Raw genomic sequence first — 23,090 nt, forward strand, 5'->3', positions numbered from 1 at the left:
AAGAGAAATGTCCACACAAATTGCCTTTTAAAACCAACTTATATATAGTTTTAAACATCAGAAATAGCCACGTTTCTCTGGTATAGATGTCAAAGCAAATGACTGTAATGAAAATATTTTGAACTTGATTAGCAAATGCTGGATTGACAAGTTCAGTCAACTACAATTTAGGGTCTAATAAAGAGGAAGCAACCTCACAAGAAAATATTTTTTTAAAAAAACTGATAAAATAATGTATCTATTTTGATAATGCTATTTGGCATCTTAAATTTGACACGGCTTATGGGTCACAAAAAGTCTCAATTCTACCCTGTGCTTACATTATACCGATACTTATTCAGCAGCATTAACATATAAGTACATACTATGGCGCTCTTTGTTGTTGCTGCTTTATGTGCCTTCAAGTTGACTGTGACTTATAGAAGTCCTATTTGTTAGTAGAGAACCAGAGTGGTGTTGTATTTTGAATGTTAGACTATGACTCTGGGAGACCAGAAGTTGAAACACCCCCTGCTCAGCCATGGAAATGCACTGGGTGACTCTAAGCAAGTCACACTCTCTGTCCCTCATAGGAAAGGAATGGCAACCCCCCTGAATAAGTCTTGCCAAAAAAACAACAAACCTGTGGTAAGTTCTTCATATGGTTGCCATAAGTCATGCCATTAACTGGTAAGATTTTTTTCAGATATTTTCCACTGCCTTCTTTAGAGGCAGAAAGAGTGTGACTTAATTTATTTATTTATTTATGCATGCATGCCCTGCTCTGAGGGCTTACAAATTGTTAAATAGACATTTCCCTGCCCTCAGGTTTACAATCTAAAGAGACAAGACACAAAAGGAGAAGGGAATGGCAGTGGGGAAGGGGAAAAGTCCAGCAGATCTTCTCTCCCTCGGAGGCCTAGTGACTTTCCATGGCTAAGCAGGAATTTGAACCCTGGTCTCCCAGAGTCCCAGTCCAACACTCAGACACCATGCTGGCTCTTCATAGTGGTCTTGCAAATAAAGCAGAGCCAGAGTGGTATAGTGGTTTGAGTATTAGACTAGGAATCTGGGAGACAAGGTAACGAATTCTCACTTGGCCATAGAAACTCAGCAGGTAACCTTGGACAAGTAAGACTCAGCTTCAGAGGAAGGCAAAGGAAACCCTTGCCCTCTGAACAAAGCTCACAAAGTAAACCTCATGACAGACACCTTAAGCTTGCCATAAACTGGAAACAAATTGAAGGCACAAAGTAACAACAAAGCAGGGCTAGGTTACTTTGTAGGTCTGGGGAGCCATTTTCCAAATAACTGGGTCTCCTGTAGATTCCTATTAGCCAATTTTGGCAAAATTACTTAAAAAAAACTTATTTGTGTTGATAGTAGCAGTAGTAGTATTAAAATAAATGGGCTTTTTAAAGAGAAGAATTCTATGGTGGAGAAGGTGCTGGAAGTGCTATTCACATGGGTTTTGCAAAAAAAAGAAAAAGATGGGAGGATGGGTGGGAAAACTGCCTTGGCGGCCACATGAAGATCATGTAATGCCCAACTCTGATCTAAAGGAACAGTAGCACAGAAGGGTAACAGCAGGAAGAATATCAGAAAAAACTGATTCATTTTCTTTTAAGGCTACACAAAAATCTAAAAGGCAGATAGAGATTCTGCAGTTAATTAGATCAGGGCAATTATCTATTTCTACTGGATCCAGAAGGAACACATTCTTTTTCCTGATAACATCATAGTGATAAAATGGAAAACTTGAAATAATTTATTTCACGGGCTGAAGAACTCTTATTCTGAATTGCAACAAAAACAAAAACCCCAATAATGTGCTTCTTGTGTATCCGAGTTGTTAAGTTTTTAATTGAAATTATTCATTAAAATATTATTTTTTTTAAGAATTAAAGCTCAGATTAGAATGCCCCATAGCTAATGCTGCAATTCTAATGCTGGGTGACTTACAAGAAATAGCAGCCTAGATGCTCGTATATGAGAATTAGACTATGGATAAAACTCTCACCCATGTAAATAGCAAAGTGATGATGTTTGATGGGGAGTTAACATATAGATTTGTAATTCTGTAAATGACCACAAATACATAAATTATGCATGGTCAATTTGCAGAATTCTCCTCCTATACTTGAGCATAAAAAACCATTAGGTGACCTTGGGCAAGTCACACTCTCTCAGCCTCAGATGATGGCAATGGAAACCCCTCTCTGAAGAAACTTGCCAAGATAACCTTAGGATCACCATAAGTGAAAAATGACGAAGAAGTACAAAACGAACAATACATAAACTAAATGTCCATAATATCTACATCTTACATTACTTTGCATGCACCTCAAATTTTCAGCCAGGAGAATGTACAAAAAGGCCCAATATATCCTTACTTCCCTCCTCCTAGGTTCAGCTTCTCATTCATAAAACCAAAACAGTCTACGACCTGTAACAATAATTTGAGCTGTAGTTCACTTTCATCACTGTAGCCCACTACAACTTCACAATCAAACACTTTTTAAGAATACCACATGAGACACACCTTTACTTTTGCAGTACACAGACTTGAGACACAATCCATATCTGAAACGTGTCTGTCAGAAGATATTAGATATTGTGCATAGCCTCTCAAAGTTCAAAAGGCTACATTTAGAATGCTTTAAGTAACCTGGCAGACTGGTGAAAAAAGCAGCAAAAGAACGAAACTTGATGCAATATCTCATCAGGAAAAATATTTCAGTCACAGTAGTCTGCAAAGCTATGTGAGTTTATGCAGTAGAGAAACAAATCAGGCTTAATTCAACTAGCAAAGTTTGTAGAAAAACAGTGTTACACTAATGGGACCCTTATTGGCCCATTAAGATGCACTCTCTGAGGTACAATTTTGAACGTCGTTGATATTTCTGTCTGTAATATGCAACTGCTGTAAGCATACTGTCTCTAATAATTTTTTCATTTTCCACACATGCAGCCCTTAATGAGTAGCTAATGAAATGTTTATTACTTATGAGAGTATTAGCAAAATTATTAGTACAACTGCAACATACAGTTTTGTGAAATCGTGAAAGCAGTTGTTTTAAATTCATTTTTTGCAGACTACTTTGGCAAATACTTACACCACCTGGGAAAAAGACACAAATCATCCTAGACTTTCTAGCACTGCTCCGTCCTCTTAATTCAATAATCCAATTTAGAAGATGAGCTTTCAAGATGGTTTTTGCCAGCCTAGCCTTTTACCTATCAGTAAAAATAATCTTACATAAACAGTACCCTCTGCTGGATCAAACCAAAGGTTCATCTTGTCCATATCCCATTACCAGAGCAGTCCATGAAGACAATGTGCTTTCACTCTTTATTTCTCAAAGGACATGGAATTCAAAGGCAGACATTATCCCTGAACTCAGAAGCTCCATTTGGCCAAGATGGCTCATTTATGAGAAATTATTCTAATTAGAAACTTTGTAATCAAACCTACATCAGCTTCTTATAAGATATAAATCCTATTTCATTCCTGCATCTAAGAACAAATATTTTCAGTAATTTTGTCTCTGCTCCATGATAATACAGGGCTTTCTGTACAATTTTCAAACACTATGTATACTTTTGAACTTCACTGGGAAAAATCCATTCCCAAAAAATACACATGCTTTTCCTGTGCCAAAAACATATTTTTGAGCAAAAAACATTCTGTGACACAAATACCCTGATTCCCATATGAGCTATTTTTGTTTTTGCTGTTGCACAGACAATACATGTGTGAAAACTACATGTGGTTCTTCTTTGCAGGAGTCCACCCATTTACACAAATTGCATTACTTCTGCACACCTTGTGGTTAACACAAAGATTTCTGGGCACAAAGACCCTATGTAGTCTCTCTTCACATGTTTCCTACACAAAAAACCAATACTTTTGGCAAAAGAAACAATATATTTGGCAGGAAATACACATTTTTCTGCTCCAAAAACATGTTTTATCTGTAGGAAAACCACAGATATTTCTGCACAAATGAATTATCCATAACAAAGTCCCATCATGCAAAAAAAATCTTGTAGTGGGCCTTCTTTTTCTTATTATGGTGGTTTAAGTATTGAGGTACCTTAACAATTTAGGGAGGAGCATTTAGAGCTAGCATGGTGTATGTGGTCTGAGCACTGGTCTAGGATTCATGGTTCAAATCCCTGCTCACTGGGTGACTTTGGGCAAATTACATTCCCTCAGTCTCAGAAAATGGCAAAAGCAAACCCCTCTCTGAACAAATCTTGCCAAGAAAAACATGTGATAGGTTTACCTTAGGGTCACTATAAGTCAGAAATGACTTATAGGCATACAATAGCAACAGTTGAGAATTCGCAGCTAGAGAACTCGAGCACCCCACCAAAGTACAAACTCCAGGAATCCAGAGGATGGAACCATAGCAGTTAGAGTGGAATAATAGTGCTATAACTGTGTAGTATGAATGACCCCCTGGTTTTCTGTGCCACTGCTAAAAAAAAACCTCTGAAGCTATCGATTTAACAGCAGCAAAGACTGACACGTCACCTAGAACAGTGGTTCACAAAATTGGGTCCTCCAGATATTTTGGACTTCAGTTCCCATAATTCCTGATCGTTGGCCAAGCTGGATGGGGTTTCTGGGAAATGGAAGTCCAAAACACCTGAATGATTAAAGTTTGGAAATCACTGATCTAGAACAAGGTAAGGTAAGTTGGTGCTCTATAGATATTTTGTATTATAATCTCCATAACTGCAATTCACTGTCCATGCTGGTTGAGTCAATGCAAGTTGCAGTTCAAAGTGGAGGACACCAGGTTCCCTATCTCTGCTATGCTCTTTCATCAAGAAAGTCTTCTGAAAGAAGCAAAGTCCCTTTTGGAAGACAAGACACCACACAATGGTTAGCTGCTCACCTAGTTACCAGCCATGACTGTTATACTGAGTCACAGAGACAGCTATGTAACCTTTACATATCAAAGTGAAAGAAAAGCTTTGAAAGCTCTCTTTTCTTGTCAAATTATGAATATCAGACTAGTCACACAGATAGTGGTAACCACAATTCAGTAAAACATAAGGGGAGGGAGAATCTCAGGTTTACGTTTCATTTCCGCAATTTATAGTTCAGCAGAGGTAAAGAAAACAGCTGATACAACTAAGCTAAACCTATATCTGATTTTAGTGTTTTCTTTGAGAGAAAAGGTAAGAAGGAACCAAGACTAGAAATGGGTAGAAAACACATTAAATTTTCTGAGGCCAGGAGAAAACATTCCCAGGGTGCTGGTGGGGTAGAGTCACTTTAATAAATCATTGCATTGTTTTTTCAATTGGCAAGCAAGTTCTTTTTTACTTTGCTACCACTTGTTTGGCTAGAAATGCATTCTCCTCTGCATAGTCCCAACTACAGCTATTGGAAGAAAATTAATGTTCTCAAGGAAACCTCTTTGAAAAGGCCCACATCTTCCATACTGCTGTCATTGCTCTACCCATCCCTTTCACTTTAGGGCCTACTATGCAAATCACTCGCAGGGAGAGGGGGAACTGAGTGGAAACCGACGTTCCTCCACTTTGGACTGATCCCTATTTATTTGCTTAGAGGACAGAGGTGACAAGGTAGTTGCAGTACAGAAACAGACACAAGACAACAGGGTTGACAGCAGGTCTTTGCGTCTATGAGAAATGGGACAGCAGGTGCATGGAAATAAAGTCCTCTTGAAGGTCTCTGAATTATGCTTCTTCCAGGGACAATACTGGAGTGGGGGGAGATGATCATCTCAAATATAGACTACAAATCATATGGGTACACTTAAGGAGGGGGTAGAATAGATGATACAGCTATTGGTACAATTTTTTTTTAAAGCTGCTTCAGGTCCTGTGCAACGAGAAAGATGGAATATAAATTTAAACAAAGCAACAAAAACACTAAGAATAAAATACTTCCTGCATATGAAGATACTGTGAGATCTTCTTAACTCAATTTCAATCCCTTTCTTACTTTCTATGTTACCTCCCATATTTTATGCTTAGTTTCCAAGATCAGACAGAATGGTGCCTTTAGGGTATTTAGGCCCTACAGCACTGTAACTGCGTAGTTGGCCTAGGGTTTTTATTTTAAGCAGTGCAGTTAGGGACTGAAATCGCAGTTCCTGGAAGCTTCCAAGAGAGGCAATTAACACCTCTTTTTGCTTGAAAAAGTGAGGTCTGGTTGAGTCAAAGATGCTGGGCAACAAAAAAGTGCCTTTGGTAACCATATGAAGCCTTGAAGGCTTTTCCCACCCATGTTCAACAGTAACCAATGATAACAGAGAAAAATATAAGCTTTACAATGGCCAAATGGAATGTGTTCCTCATTCAAATATACTCATCATTATTAAGTGGTTACTCTTCAAATTATCTCTCCTATATCCACTACTAATGTTAATCCCTGTTGTTGGTGTTTCTGTGTGCTTTCAGGTCATTTCCAATTTATGGAAGCCCAAAGCCAAACCTATCATGGGTTTTCTCGGGAGATTCAGCGAGGTCTTGCCACTGCCTTCCTCTGAGTTGTCCAAGATCACCCAGTGCATTTCTACAGCCAAGTAGAAATTTAAACCCTAGACTCCTAGAGTCCTAGTCCAATACTCAAGCCACTACACCATCCTGGCTCTCATCCCCATACTGTCCATTTTAACCAACATTATCTGCATGCATTTGTCTGGATAAAGAAGAGCCTACCTTTACAGAAAAAGTTCAATATCTTTATGGTGGGAAACTGTCAGTGATTGTCAAATGTGTGCTACACAACCCCAATGGCCTTTAAAGACGGCGCTTCTTATACACAGATTTTTTATACACGGATTCAAGCATCTACAGTTTGAAAATGTTCCAAAAAAGTATAAATTTCAAATATCAAACCTTGATTTTCCATTTTTATAAGGGACACCATTTTGCTATGTCATTATATTTAATGGGACTTGAGCATACACGGATTTTGTTATCCACGGGGGATCTTGGAACCAAACCCCAGCGTATAACAAGGGTCCTCTGTATTTATCGCCTGTTATACATAAAAGAGTGCAGAACTCTGTTACATCCTTCCACTTTGAAGAGATGAAGCAGTAAGAAAAGAGGGAATATTTAAAACATTTATCTGTTTCTCAGGATAAAAACATTAATTTGCTTGAATAAGTCCAAAGTGCTTTAAAGTGGCACACCCCCTTCTTCCTCTCCCAAAACAATCTGTTTCTTTAAAGAAGTCTAAGGAATATCAGAAGAAACAACCACCTTGATTCCATTAAATACATTTCCATTAAACATTTAGTGAAAGATAAGGGAAGAATGAGTCCACCAGACAGACAATTTAAAAGGACAGTGAGAAACATTATGTAATTCAGCAAAATAATGTCTATTAAGTAGGTACACATTAGCCTGACAAAATTCCTCCTAGGGTAATAAAGCATACAAAAGAAAAGAACAATCTACACTAAAAGCACTGAGCTAGGCAAGGCACTTGTATCTGCTAAAAGAAAAATTAAACTGGGAAATTAGGGGGAAATTTCTAGTAGCAAGGGCAAAGCAGACAGTGGAACCAATTCCTTAACGAGGTCCTTACTGCTAACTAGATAGAAGCATTCCAGCCATAGCATTTCCCAGTCTAAGCAGATCAAGTAATTAATTTCTCCAGCTGTCATGTTTTAAGACAAGTCTTGGTGAAAAATGGACTTTAAAAAAAAAAACAGCTTCAGACTACGTTCAGCTTTCCTGTTCAGTGAGATCCTAATGCAGTCTTCAAACGAGAACACGATGTAATAAGAACAATTGTTTCGACAGCATTACAACTTTTTCTTTAGACTCTAAAGAGAATACAAGCTTGTAAAGAACTTGATTTCCCAGTTTGCCCTTTCACTGAAGCACCGTAGTGGAAAATGTAAATTGAATGCAGCTCTTTTATGCACTCTCCCACTCTCATCACCCAATATCAAATTCTATTACTGTCAGAGTTCCTTAGTCAGACTAAGGACTTAATGTGTTCTCCATTGGATTCTAGACGAGGATTATGAATAGTGATAGCCCTAGATTACATACTTTTAAGACTTCTGTTCATTATTTCTGTATGGATTTTAGGAACAGATCCATTGACTTCTATCTAGAATCACTTTTAGAGTAGTTTCAGAAGAGGCTGTTATGGCATTATCATTCTGTTTTATTCAGTGAAGTCTACCTGTGTTATCCATCATGTGCAACCCTCCCTTGGATTTCCATCACTTCCTTCATCTTTTTCCTTATAACAGAAAATCAAATAGGGACAAAAAGCTGCATAGTTCTTTCCAACTGCTAATGTGAGGAGCCCCACATCTGAAAATGTTGTTGAATATAACAGGTTGCAGCTCCTTAAAAAAACTAAGGTACCTTTTATTCACTCCAGTGGAGTGCCCTCAGACAGATCTTAATCCAAATGTGCTAATAACTATTAATGCATTTAAAGTACTGGGATGTTTCCCACAGTGTGATGAATTATGTGTATGGAGGGGGGGGGGGGATTTTGTAAAATGAAAAACCTTTTGATGAGGATAGGGAAGATTATGTGTTTTGGATTACAGTTTGCACAGTCCTTTATCACTGGCCATGCTGCCAAAGGACTCAAGGAGTTCTGGTCCAAAATACCTAGACAGCCAAAGATTCTCCCACTCCATTTCATATAGTTTTACATTGTAAACTAACAATACACTTAGTCAATGCCTTGCATTTTGTCTATACAGTCCCAAATCTATATGAATCTTCTATAAAGCTAAGGCGTTTGCATCAGTAACGAAAAGTCTCAAATGTATCATTTGTTTTGGACCCACATTCCCTCTAGCGAATTTAAGACAGCGCACATAGTTAGGTTTTCTCATTTGACATCACAACTTTGTACTGTTGGTTAGACTAAGAGTATCTCTGCCCTACATAGTTATATCAATTTGATGCCATTTCAATATTCTGGAATTTTGGGATTGGTAGTTTGATAAAATAAACAGACTATTTGTTGAAGTGTAGTGGTTGGAGCATTGGAATGCAACTCTGCAGACCAGGGGTAAAATCCATGGAAGCTCACTGGGTGACTTTGGGCAAGTCACACTCTTTCAGCCTCAGAGGAAGACAAAGGCAAACTCTTGCTGAACCAACATTGCTTAAACAAACTCCATGATAGGGGCCCTAGGGTCACCATAAGCCAGTCATTACTTGAAGGCATAGAAATAACTATCAGTGATGGCAAACCTATGGCAGGCGTGCCAGAGGTGGCACTCAGAGCCCTCTCTGTGGGCACATGTGCCGTCACCCCAGACAGAGTTTGCCAGAGTTTGTTACTAGAAACCCAGAGGGACACAGCACTTTGTAATAAATAAGTGGGTTTTGGGTTGCAGTTTGGGAACTCGGTCTCCAAAAGGTTCACCATCACTGAAACTAGTTCAACAGTTGCAATAATTGTTTAGCAGAACAATTCTGGAAAATTAAGCCTAAATCCAACCTCTCACTATCCTGATCCTACTTTCTTCCTCTCTCCTCCACCCATGCCCCTGCAGCCCTATATGCCAGCTGCAAACCTGATCAAGAGGGATTCCTGTTATTCCAAAATAACTTTGTAGGGTACTTGGAGGTTTGCAGATAATTGCAGAGGGAAAGGAGAATAGCCAACCTTCTAGTTCTGCTGTCAGAGCAACCAATAAATTTTGATTGGCACCCTGTATGATTTTATTTATTTGCCCCCCCTCCCTACTCTACCACATGTGATGTTCACTTTAGGCCAGCCTCTCTTCTTTTAGATTCTGCTCCTGGCATTGCTCCTGCCTTCTCTTTGTTGGTGTCCTATCTAACTAAAGTCTTCTATTTTTTTCCATCACTTTTGTTTGGATTATAGATCAATGCCATGACCAAGAGCACGATATTGCTTCCCTTTCAAGTGTGCTGTTGCATAACTAAGTGATTGCCCTAAGCACAGTCTCTCTTCTGCTGATAATTAGTGTGGCGATCAAGCTCTGCTTAGTAGTGGGAGTCATACCACCATTTGTTGCAGGTCTGCTTCGTAGAATTATTACACAGTGCATAGACTTTGCAATGGGAGAGTCTATTCTTCAGGTATTCAGTCAGTTTTTGTTGTCCATCAATTTCCAAATTCAACAGGCAGCTGAAGCATTACATGCCTCACTTAAGTACACATATTAGAAAAGAAGTGGAATAAATGCTCCCATTAGGAAAAGATTTCTTTTTATATATTGCCTCAACAAAAGCTTGTTACATGAGGGCCCTTCAGAATCTTATGGAAGGTTCCACAATATGGTTGATAAGTCCTAGTCTTATAACCCATTTCTACTGTGATACTTCTAGAGTGTGAGATGGAGTTGGAGTGGGGACAGAAGGGATTTATTCCTCTATCCTTGCCCTTGGTGATGTTTAGGCAGAACAATGTGCCTTCCCTTGAAGGCCAGGTATACATTTCTTACCCTCATGGTAACAAAAGATGTATTTGACTGTATGATTAGCAAATGGGGGAAATATCAGAAAATAATGTGTAGGCAAAGAAGCAAGTTCCAAGACCCTGGAGCCAATTTCCCCAGGACCCATTTGGGTCCACTCCCAAACCCCCATGGAAAAAGAACAAAAATTAGTTTGTTGTGGCACCAGAGCGCTCTGACAGGGAATGTGTCAGAAATCTACAATTCCCAGTATTTCATAGCATTGAGCCGTAGCAGTTAAAGTGGCGTCAAATTGCATGTAGGAATGCAGCCAAGGTCAACTCAAGGGTGGTTAACAACAACATGGATGGTCTGTGTGAGAGGGTGTTGGAGATTTAAAAATAAGAGTCAGTCAGAAGAGCATTTTTCATCAGCCAGGAAAAGGTAATTTTTGTCTTATTGTTCATGTCCATTTTTATTCATCCCATTGTAGATATCAAATGGAGCTTTTTAAAAAATGCATTCACACAATTAAATATGAGGTAAGATGAAGACTCACAAACAACAGCCAACCTGAACAACCAATCCTGAAGAATTTTCATTAGGAAACTGTTATCTTCCAAAACACAGAATGATGTAGGGAAAGACTTGAGCAAGCAGTGTAGGCAGAGGATGTACAATTATATTTAAAAGTGTTATTTTGCATGTTTTCCCTTCTTATATCACTGGTGGATTGTTATTTCCATTAAAAATGGATTTTTACATACATGTACACACACTCCCCACAATTATCTAATATTATACCAGAAAAGACAAGTCCTACTTACCTCATAATAACTTCGGACAGCATTACAAAATGCTTCATCAGCCACAATTTGTGTCTCTCCATTCAGAAAAGCAAGGAAGCGCTCCTTCACGACCTGTAGCTGTTGCTTATTCAGCTGGAGAAAGAAGAAGAATGAAGTTAACAAAGCTAAAGGTTTTCCTTCATTCCAACACAAAGCATTATTTAAAGTTGCCCTATAAAATTTACTTCTTCACCAAGTTTGCCATAATTTCTGATCATTATTAGCAACAATCCTGGGTTTTTAAAATGATTTTTTAATGATTTAAAAATGGATCTAATTCACCAAATCTTTTTTGAGTACAATTTCAATGTCATATTGTAACACATTAAAAATTATTATACAGGTTGAATCTCTCTTAACCAGAATTACAGTACCTAAAATACTGCAAAATCTGAAAGTTTTTCCATGGGTAGCTGAGATACTGACATCTTTGCATTCAATGTACACAAATTTTGTTTCATGCACAAAATTATTTAAAATATTTTATAAAATCCCTTCAGGCTATGTGTATAAGAAATATATGAAACATAAATGAATTTTATGTTTTAGACTTGGGCCTCATTTCCAAGATATCTCACTATGTTGTTGTTATTGTTGTTGTCATGTCCCTTATGGTGACCCTAAGGCAAACCTATCATGGGGTTTTCTTGGCAAGATTTGTTCAAAGAAGGCTTGCCATTGCCTTCCCCTGAGGCTGAGAGTATGTGACTTGCCCAAGGTCATGCAGGGAGTTCCATGGCTGCGCTGGAAATCAAACCCTGATCTACAGAGTTGTAGTCCAACACTCAAACCACTACATCACTCTGGCTCTCAACATCTCCGTATGTACTGCAAATACATCCCCCCCCCCAAAAAAAAACACCTGAAATTCAAAACACTTCTGGCTTCGGATAAGAGAGACCCAAACTGTGCTCCTAATCTATATTACACTGAACCAAGATGCCACTCTTAAAATATCGAGGCTTCTTTACTTACAGTATGTACCTAGTGACACCTAATGAACATGAAGATGTTTGGATTGGGCATCCATCATCAAATTATGTGCACTTTAACGACAAGACTCACTGTGTAGGAAGAATGAAATTTTATTGCACAATGTCAGGAATGGGGGAAACAAGATATGTTACAAAAGTGCTACTAAGTAGGAAATCAGAAAGAAACAAATTTTTAAAAATAAATGAATTAATGGTGGCCCATAACTTTTCCTTAACGTGTCATTAAGATAAAGAATGTCTCAGTTCTGCCTAAAGAGGCACAAGTGCCCATAGAATAAAGTGTTCTCTCATTAAGATCTTGTTTCCCACTTCTGGAACAGCCTCAGAACTAGAGAATGTGTGAGGAACTACTACAGCCTTCTTGCCTATGAAATACCCATTTTGTCTTGGAATTAATAGGAATAATGCCTTAGTTGTTGTAGTTATTAAGCATTGTTTTAGAATTTCTCCATGATATCTTGCTATTTTTCTACAGTAAATGACCCAAACAGCTGCCTGTTAGGATGACGGCAATCTTTTTAATCAGATGATAAATCTGGTCTGTAATTTATGTCTAACAGGCGGTCATCATGGAGCTGGTCATTAAAATGTTTGTCCTGACATTTACCACATCACAAATAAACCAGTGACAAATAATGCTAAGCCTTCTGTCCATTTCGTGTAAAGCATGAATAAATGCAAAATCATTTTAATTGACAAGACAAAATATTTATTCTTCTTTTGAAATCCAAAAGGCACTGTTTGCTAATGGAGGCTCATTACAGTTTCTCACACTTATATTATGCTAAGTGGATTCATTGTTCCCCAAATCACTTAAGATTACATACTGTCATCTCCTGCGTTTAATATGAATCTATAAATCAGGGGTAGGCAACCTTTTTGAGTCAGGGGCCGGGTTGCTGTCCCTCAGACAACTGGGGGGCCGAAGTCAAAAAATAAATAATTAAATAATTGTTTAAAAAAATAATTAAACAAATAAACTGGGACAAATATAGGACAAAATTTTCAAATGGAGGACACTTTTTTAAAAAATGGAGGACACGCAAAAAATTTGCTGATTTTTTAAAAAATGTTAATATAAATGCATGTTTCAGAGGCTTCTATAGACAATTGCCCCCCTTGCCCGCTGCTTGCCCCCCTCCTCCTGATAGGCCAAAGGCCCCATGCCCTCACGCGAGAGGCCAAAGGCTCCGGTGGCAATCGGCAGCAGGACCGGACGGGGGCCGGTCCCAAGGCCTTGCCGGGCCGCATCCGGCCCGCGGGCCACAGGTTGCCTACCCTTGCTATAAATGATTGAAACATTATTTAACAAGCTAGGAACTAGGAACTAGCTATGTGTACATCACTGGTCTTTTCTAACAAAGTAAAATGGTTTGTGTAAAATGATCTGCATTGTTGTTTCTTCTGTTGGTCTTCAAAAATTTAGTAAATGACCCAAATATGGCAGAAGCTGGCATAATTTTTTCTAGTGTGGTTAGCATTTCCATTTATTTATGCCCCACTTTTCTTCCAAGGTTGGTAAATAAGGTGGTTCATAACATTAAAACATTATACCCTCCAACATTTCACAGATGAAATCTGGCATGTGTGGCCAAGCAACATCAGAGTGTGGTCAAGATGTCAGAAGTTATTCATGCTCAGCCATAGAAAACCACTAGGTGACCCCGGGCAAGTCACATTCTCTCAGCTTCAGAAGGCAAACTTCCTTTGAACAGATATTGCTCAGAAAAAACCCTGATAGATTGGGTTGTCATAAATCAGGAATGACTTGAAGGCACAGAACAACAGCAGCAGCAAATACAACATTAAATTTTTAAACTAAGAGAATTAATTATTTTAGTTATCTTTCAACATACAATGTGTGTATTTTAGATATAACAATAATAAACAACTTTGATGTTTCAGAAATATAATTGCAACAGATTATTTTTAATTTTTCAAGTTCTGTATAGGGCTTAAATTCATGTCAGCATTCCAGCCATTTTTAAGTCTTGTGTGCAAGGATGAACAACTTTGCAGAGCAATTCTATACTTGGATTAGAGTTCAGTTGTGGTACCCATGTTAAATCTTCACCTGGAATCTCAGATAATAACTAACAGACATATTTCTGAAAGTGCGCAGAACTTGTCTTATTATCTAGGCTGATCAGTTCTGACAAAATACTGGACACGCAAGGGTGTCTAAAGTTATTCTTCCATACGTTTAGTGCAATTTAGATTTCAATACCTTTCCTTTTAATTTAATGGAAATCTCCCGCAGTTCCTCTTAATTTTTCTGTTATATACCCCTCTCTCACACACAAAAAAGTTGCAATATGCAACAATAAGAATAATATGATTTATTTATATTTCCCGCCTCTCCCTGCAGATTTACAGCATAAAAAATACAAAAACACAATAAAAAGTTACATTAACCCCTAACCCTCCCACCATTACAATTAATAAAAAATCAACAATTAAAATAATTATATCAGTAACTGTGCTAATAACTTGTTTCATATTGATCAGAATTTTGTTATCAGTACATTTATGTTCTTAAATGGCATTTCTACTCCTTTTATTTTGAAAAGTCATGTAAAAAGAAAAATGTCTAAAGTAAATTAGCTGGGTATTTCATTGCACTGACTTGAAAGAAAGCCCAAAGCCCAACATTAGTCTTCTAGTTCCCCTAACAGACCGAAATGCATATCTTTGAGAAGATGAAAAATGTAATTACTTTGTTCTACACACTATATTTCCTTGAAATTTGATATCCTATTACTTCTCCTATTCTTCTAACCCATTTTCTTTATGGCTCTCCTGTGTAAACTAACAGGAAGACAGGTACAGTCCAGCAAACAATCCATTCCACAGCCAGGGACAGATCAAGGTTTATAGACTGAAAACATGCCGTGCCTGTTTTTTAAAAGAAGTTTCTTACTCATCAGCCCCTTAGCCCAATAGGAAAAAATGCCCTTCTGCAAAATGCCCACCATTTTTTTAAAAAGAAAAGGCAAAAAACAAAATTTATACAGAAATGATTTTTCAAGAAACAATGTGAATTATTTGTCTATCTATTACCTTTGAATCTTAGGCTTGATCAACACAAAATCCATGGAAGAGACACCATTTAAAAATGTACAGAGAATCATATTTTATGTTATGTTCAGGCTAACCTTTGTGGGGGGGGGAGGGAGATTAAAATATTGCTATTTCTACATAATACTCCTCTGTGAAAAAATGCAATGTTTTGCTGTGCTTTATGCCTTAGGGCAACTAAATTTGAATTGCTGAGTCAGTGTGTAAAAGTGCAGGCTCATTCCCTGATAACATGCTCCCTTCTATGTACTGAATACTTAAATAGGAAAGAATACTGAAAACAATGACAAGTGAAATGCCTGCCAACCCAAACATGACTTTGCATCATGCAAATTGCAGTGCAAAAAAGGGCTCTGTAGTGAACTCCCCTAATGAACAAACTGCAGAGGAAGAAAAGGTCATATCAGAACTATATTATAAATAGGTACACAGGAAACAACTGAAGCTCCCCCAACTGTTTCATTTTACACAGGTACAACAGTACAACACATACTATAACCTTAATAAATGTGACTTTTGTTCACAACAATTTTGAGTCCAGGGTACCTTTTGGTTACAACAAATGTGTCATCTTTGTGTTTCAAAGATAGTATGACACATGTTGATGGAATCTTATTGGTCTGCCAGTTTTAAGCCTGTAGAGGTAGGAAGACTGTTACAACACAGGACAGACAATTGCATGAAAGAGACTGAGCTACTGAGCAGGAATGGCAAACTCATGATCCTTTACGTTGCCAACATAGAAACATCTCTACTAAGAATGTGGCTATAAGCCAATATGTTCAACTACAAAGAACTGAGACATTTTTAAAACAAAAGTATTGGAAGTAGAACCCTCAGTCTGGCACAATGTGGATTGAGCCTGTTCAGTGAACAGGGAATTCTCAATGACTACAGGAGAATAAAGTAGAGTGGAATATAATGGAGAAGTCTGGGACCCTTTCACTGGACAGAAATATAGCACTTCTGTTGCTTTAACTGCCACGGCTGTATTCTCTGGGATTTTGGGGTGTGGTAAGGCACTAATAGAGCTCCCTGGCTGAGAATTCAAAATACCCTTCCGAAAATAGAAATCCCAGGTTTCCATGGGATGGTGCCATGGCAGTGAAAGTGGACATATAGTACTATAACTATTTAGTGAGCAAATGCCCATGGAAAGGGGCACCGATTGCAGGAATGAAACCTGAAGAGGAGCACTTCAACTACACCCTACTTGGCCACTAAGTTCAAGCATCCAAGAAGTTTTTCATGGACTGCTATAATCTACAAGAGATGAATAAAAAGAAAGGCTAGTAGTAACCAGAAGCCATGTGATAGACGCCTGCAGAGTCCTTAGCAAAGAGGAAGGGCTGCCGAACTTTATCCTCATCCCTTACAATATAGAAAAGAAGAGGTCATTGGCCTTCCTGGTATTTTCAACTTCAACATTCAAAAGCCCTCGCCAGCATGCATAAATGAAGGATAAAGGCTCCCCATCCCTGCATTGGAATTGCCTTGTAGGTCCAGTGTGTTCTTTAGGGTAGAGATGGAAAAATATATAAATATATTCAAAAATGGTAAAAACATGTTTTTAAAGTGTCAAGAAACCCCGATGAAAAGAATTTTTGACTGGTGAGACTCTTTGCAGTCTGGACCTAATCTGTAAAAAAATTGCACATGGTCATTTTGCACAAACAACAGCAGAAAGATCTACTTCCTGTGTAGAAAATGCTGTAATTGGAGAGCCATTCTCACTAAATTTTGCACATGGGTAATTTGCACATTATTTTCTACACAGAACATGTTTTCTAAAGCAAAACAAATATGTACGAATTTGATCCAGAACAAATCCTAAATTACGCCCCCCCCCCCCCCCAAAAAAAAAAAAACCTTCATGGTTTTCAAATACTTTCTTGCAGTGTCAAGAAAATTGCAAGTTATTTCCTTCAAGAAGAAAATTAATAAAAAATTACATTTCTAATAGGGTTTATCACTAAGAATAGCAAAACCATAAGCTAAATTGATAAAAGAGAAACAGAAAAACAAGCAGAAGAATGTTATCCATGAGTGAAATAAACATACTGAGCATTTAAAGAAGAATTTGCCACAGCATAGTACAGCCTCTTGCTGAGAAAAAAGCAAGATCTTCTATCAGTACAATGAATTTCCAGATTCACTTTCCTCATGTAACAGCAATATTTTACTCTGCCTTCGAGATCTTCCACTGCAATACCTGCCAGGAAATGTTTAATTTGGATATCATTAAATCTGATATAAAAAATCTGATATAAATCTAACAGTTGTAATGTTATTTTTCTTTAATATTTCTGGTGCCCATTGCAATATCCACCTGCAAATGAAACTGAGTTTTTATTTGATTATAATAGCAAACGTGTTCTTCTAGAAATTAACGACCAGTGCACAAGTTTCCATGCACTGTATTTAATAGCTTTGTAATATATTTGCCATATATTTCACAGTTCTCTGCCCACTCCCCTTTCCTGTAACTGTTCCTAATTAATGTGGTACTAAGAGTCTGATCAGGTCCTAGTATCAATACCATTAATGAAGCTGTCAGTGAAAACAGAGTCTAAAAACTGGACTGTGGGTGGGTAGCACAGTATTCTAACTCAGGTATTAAAACAAGAGTTAAACACTCAGAAACCAGAAGGTTTGAACTTTCAATCAAGAGGGTAAACCCTATCAACAGAGACGTGCCAACAATAACAATGAACCCCAGTAAGTAAACCTTGGGAAAATGAGACTTTGACCTGTTCATTAATTTATAGTATAAAAGAAAGCTGGAGTGTCTGCCTTTTATACTTCCAAGGAAAGACATCTGAGCAGCTTAGAAACCTTATCTAAGCATATGGCTGTCCTGCAAACAGGTTGGACTAAAAGTTAATCACATCTGGAAGGCTTCTAAAATATAGCAGCGTTAGTCTGTAGAATCAGTAAGTATCATGTAGCACCTTTGAGCATCTTTCTTAAAGAAAGAAGTTGGCAGCATGAGCTTTTGAAGACTTCAGTAGACTGCATGCATCTGAGGAAATAAACTGAAGTCTACAAAAGCTCATGATGCCAGGTTCTTCAGTTAGCCTCAAAGGTGCTACAAGATCTCTCTGCATCTGGAAGGCAATAGGTTGGTAAAGGTTGTCATTTCCAACTTACAGTGACCTAAAAGTGATCCCATCATGACTAGAGGTAATATCTTTGTAAAGAAGCTATCTCAGTATTAGTGATGTGAAAACTTGGGGAGGAAATTTGGGGACAGAAAAATTCAGGGAAAAATATTTCCCCTATAAAATTTCTGTAGCAGTTGCAACAAATGGATTGTAGAAGATTTTATTTTAGAATTGTCAACAAAATGTTTAAGACAAGTTGTTCATATATTTACTTATTTACACCTGGTCTTTCCTTTTTCTGTTCTTTTTATAAAAACAAGTCCTTGATTTCCTCTTGACACTAATAATAATAATAATAATAATAATAATAATAATAAAATTTATTTGTATCCTGTCCCTCTGAGAACAAAAAAAATACACTAGGAAGGAGTAGAGGAGACAAAGAAATTTCCTTTATTTTACTACTGTTGATGGATTTTCTATTTTTATTGTGTGTATGTGTGTATGTGTGTATGTGTGTGTGTCTGACCCTAATAAGATTGGCAATACCAAAGAATACTGGAGTATTCATTCCATTTGTAACAAAAAATAACTTTTAAAAAAGGGAAATTCCATTTGTAATTCTCTCCCAATGAAAGTATACTTTTAATATATTAAACATGATAATGTTAGGCCAAACCAAATTATGCATTCTATTATGTTTGTAAAGTAACAAAGTAACTTTCAGTCTGAAAAGGGCACTAATATTTCATGTTTTTAATTTTTCTGAAAATTTCCCCTAGCTTATCTATTGTTTTCCCCATCCAATTTCCCAACATCCAGAAATATTATCTACTTTCCACTGATGTGCAGGGGGAAGTAAAGACATGATCAGACACAGGCATTGATGCCAGGAGTTTCTGAAGACCTGGCTGTTGATTCAGTCGCAAATATTTTTGCAACAGCTACAGAGGTTGTTTTTGTCTAAGTTTATCTCAGATGCACAATGACACTTTCCTGTTTTCATACAGTTCACTATCCATGCTCAAGATCAAATCTGGTGCCAGACTGGAAGTCCTACTGACTTATGATCCAGCTCATAAGCAGCATCCTATCAGATAATCAATAGTGGTGTATTAAAGGGAAGAAAACCTGAAACTTCCTTGGCTTTGTCCCTAAGGAGGGGACATCAGATCTTCTGACCTGCCAGGTCCTACTAGCAAAATTTAATTCCTAGCCCAACAATTCTGGCGGTGGTGAGGATTTCCTAAAGTTGGAAAAGGTGCTGCATGGTGTTGTTGCTCAAGCTGCAAGGTTATGTGAGAACAGTTTCTGGCAGTAAGGTCTGAAGCAGACAGGCCAAATAAAGCAGCTTTCAGGCACTTTGGTGGCATGGCTTTTATATGATGCAGAGCCCCAAACAGCCTGGGAACCACTCTGAGGCTGGTTAATGTGGCCTGAAGCTGCCAGATAAAGAAGCAGCAAAAAGCCACTCCTGCCAGTGGTCTGTTTGGGTCTGCAGTAGCAGCCAGCTTCAGGACCATGGCATCAGGTTGCCATGATCCCAGAATAATTTGAGTGGGAACAGCCTCTGCCTGCTCCTTTTGCCTCATCTGCTTCATCTCTAACTGATCTAGCACTTTGTCTAGAACACAATTTTTGAAGTTAGGATTTGCTGTGAAAAAACCAATGAACTGTTACTGCTGCCATGCTGTATGTAAATGTTTGGATCATAGCAGAACTTTGATTATATACTGGAACATCTAGGAAATATCTGTGTGATCTGTCCTGCACATGTAAAATAAAAAATACCTATATAGGTTGTCTTCCTTATCCAAAATTGGGACTAGAACTGTTTTGGAATTTGAGAGGTTTTTTCTTTATTCTGACATATTGGCATATACATAATGAGATACCTTGGAGATAGGACCCAAGTCTAAACACAAAAATTACGTTATGTTTCATATACAGTTTATACACATAGCCTGAAGGTAATTTTATACGCAATGTTTTTAATAATTTTCTGCAAGAAACAAAAGTTTGTGTACACTGAACCATCAGAAAGCAAATGAGTCATTATCTCAGCCACCCATATGGACAATTTTGGATTTTGGAGTATTTCAGATTTCACAAGTCTGGATGAGAGGGGCTGAACCTGTTTTGCCAGTCTGATATGGAAACTAGCCACAGTGAAACAGAACTATGGCAGCAGTAACTCCACAGAAAAGTAGCATTTCAATTTAATACTACCTTTGCAAACAGACTCAGTGAAGTAGCTCATTTCTGCCCCACTTTATAGAGCCTTGTGATGTCAGAAGGACATTGGTGAAAGACTAATGCCTTAAAATATGATTTGTTCTATATCCTCCGTTTTAAAAAATGCTGCTTGTTGCTGAAATATGCCTCCTCTTTGTCTCTGAAGGTTTGTATAATCTAATTATCCTACTAAGTCCAGACACTTTGTAATCCAATTAGCACTATCTTAATGCTCTTTGGTTCCAAGACATTCAACTCTGCCAGGTCAGCATAGTTTGTATGATATCTTAGGACCAATTTAGAAGCATCACTTAGTGCCTCATTAGAAACCACAGAAGGGTTGCTGGTTTAAATTTAAATAGCCAACACTAGAAATGGATAAAGGAGAGAAGCTCATCCAGACCATAGCACACAAGGGGGAAGATTTAGTCCTCCCCTCTCCAGAGACCATCTCAGTGAAAATCCTCTCTCAGCTCTATGTTATGATGAGATGCTATAGCTCAATAGTAAACGATGATTCATTTATTAATTTACTGTTACCTTCTTATGCTGTGAATCTGTGAACCAAAGACTTCAAATAAGCACTGTAAATTTTATTTTTCTGAGAAACAGTATGCAAGGCCTGGTCGTTTTCTTGTTCATTCCATTAAAAATGGTTGTTACATCACTGTCATATTGTTAATACCTCAATATTTTTTTAAATGTCATAATTTGTGTCTTGTTTTTGTTGGAAATATCTACAACAAAAGAGGGGTTTAGGACAACACAAAAGAGTTGCCACCACTTTATTATTCTTCAATTAACTAATTTTAAGAATAAATGGGCCACTTTAAAGATAAGAGATGCACCCAAACAAAATTAAAAAGAAAAATTCATTTGGGCAAAAGCAGTGCCATCAAACCTCAGCTATGGAAAGTGGCACATAGGGAAAAAAACTCAATCTGCTTGAGGAGTCCCTCCTTCCATGGCACACTACACTCATCACGCCCCTGGGTCCCTCTAGCATTGTAAAGCAGACCAAGAAAATGTTAAGACCCAAATGCTATAGTTCAGATACAATACAGACAAAGCTGCTGCCTTTTCTAATCACGGTTTAACAATTTTACACGGATGGAATTAATATCTGTTATTGTTTCCTTGGTTGAAAAATGGGGTCCAACAGTTGGGAAACTATAAATCAGCAAGAATCTTGTACAACTGTCTTTCAGCAAAATTTTCTGTTCTTCTAACAACAATGGGTTTTCTTTTCTGTACAGAGAAAAAGGGTTTTGAACAGCCCCCATGTGTTTTTCTACACAAAATAATTCCAACACAACACTTTAGGACAGGGGTAGGCAACCTTTTTGAGCCGGGGGCCGGATTGCTGTCCCTCAGACAACTGGGGGGCTGAACTCAAAATGGCGCCCGGAGCGGCGCGGAAGCTGCAGCAGGGGTGGCAATCTGCAGCAGGGCTGGGCTGGGGCCGGTCCCAAGGCCTCGCCGGGCCGGATGCGGCCCGTGGGCCGTAGGTTGACGACCCCTGCTTTAGGACATTTGAAATAGTGGAGAACACTATGCAAGAAAGAATGCTTTCACTCACAGTGAGGAGAAAATTACTATAATAAATTATTTCCATGTTTGTTCATTTATTTATTATATTTATATCTTTCCTTTCTCCTCATACAAGACCTGAGACAGCTTTGCTGTTGTTGTGTGCCTTCAAGTTGTTTCTGACATATGACAACCCTATCACAGAATTTTCTTGGCTAGGTTTGTTGAGAGGAAATTTGCCACTGCCTTCCCCTGAGGCTGAGAGTGTGTGACTTGCCCAATGTCACCCAGTGGGTTTTATGCCCCAGCAGAGAATTGAATCCTGGTCTCCAGAGCCATAGTGCAACACTCAAAGTGCTATGACACCTGGAAAACAAGGTACTGTTGCTGTAGTAAAGTTCTAAAAAGCAATTAAATGACAATTCAGTTTTTAAAAGGTTAAAACAACGTAACACAAATTCAAAACATAGTAAAAAAGATTTTTAAAAAGATAAAAACAGGCGAAGACAAAATAATTGAGTATTTTTATTCTTTTTTGTGTGGCTTCAGGTCCTTTCAAATTTATAGTGACCCTAAGGCAAACCTATCATTGGGTTTTCTTGGCAATGTTTGTTCAATGGAAGTTGTCATTGCCTTCCTTTAAGGCTGAGAGTGTGTGACCTGCCCAAGGTCACCCAACTGGTTTCATGGCTGAGCTGGGAAACTGAACCCTGGTCTCCAGAGTTGCAGCCCAGCACTCATATCACTACACCAGGCTCTCAGTTGAGGATTTACATCCCTACAACTGCAAGCATTACTTTCCTCGACTTTCTGCCTGAGAAATAATTAAGATCAGAGTTACTGTGATGATACTATAAATAATCCATCTCAAACCACTTGAACCAGGGTTGCAGTCTGTGATGTTTGATCTAACACTAA

The 23,090-nt window shown here is 38.0% G+C and overlaps 1 protein-coding gene across 13 annotated transcripts in view; it reads right to left on the reverse strand.

Annotated features, from left to right (window-relative positions):
* CADPS2 (calcium dependent secretion activator 2) overlaps positions 1-23,090 on the reverse strand; it is a 396,201-nt gene that overhangs the window by 310,464 nt on the left and 62,647 nt on the right. For all 13 annotated transcript variants that reach the window (XM_089524382.1, XM_089524381.1, XM_089524383.1 and 10 more), the window contains exon 2: positions 11,210-11,323. In XM_089524382.1, coding sequence (XP_089380508.1) covers positions 11,210-11,323 — 114 coding nt within the window. The remainder of the gene's footprint in view (positions 1-11,209; positions 11,324-23,090) is intronic.

This window comes from Sceloporus occidentalis, unplaced genomic scaffold (genome assembly GCF_023333645.1).
Source record: "Sceloporus occidentalis isolate IW3139 unplaced genomic scaffold, rSceOcc1.0.p SCAF_5, whole genome shotgun sequence".
Classification (NCBI taxonomy): domain Eukaryota; kingdom Metazoa; phylum Chordata; class Lepidosauria; order Squamata; family Phrynosomatidae; genus Sceloporus; species Sceloporus occidentalis.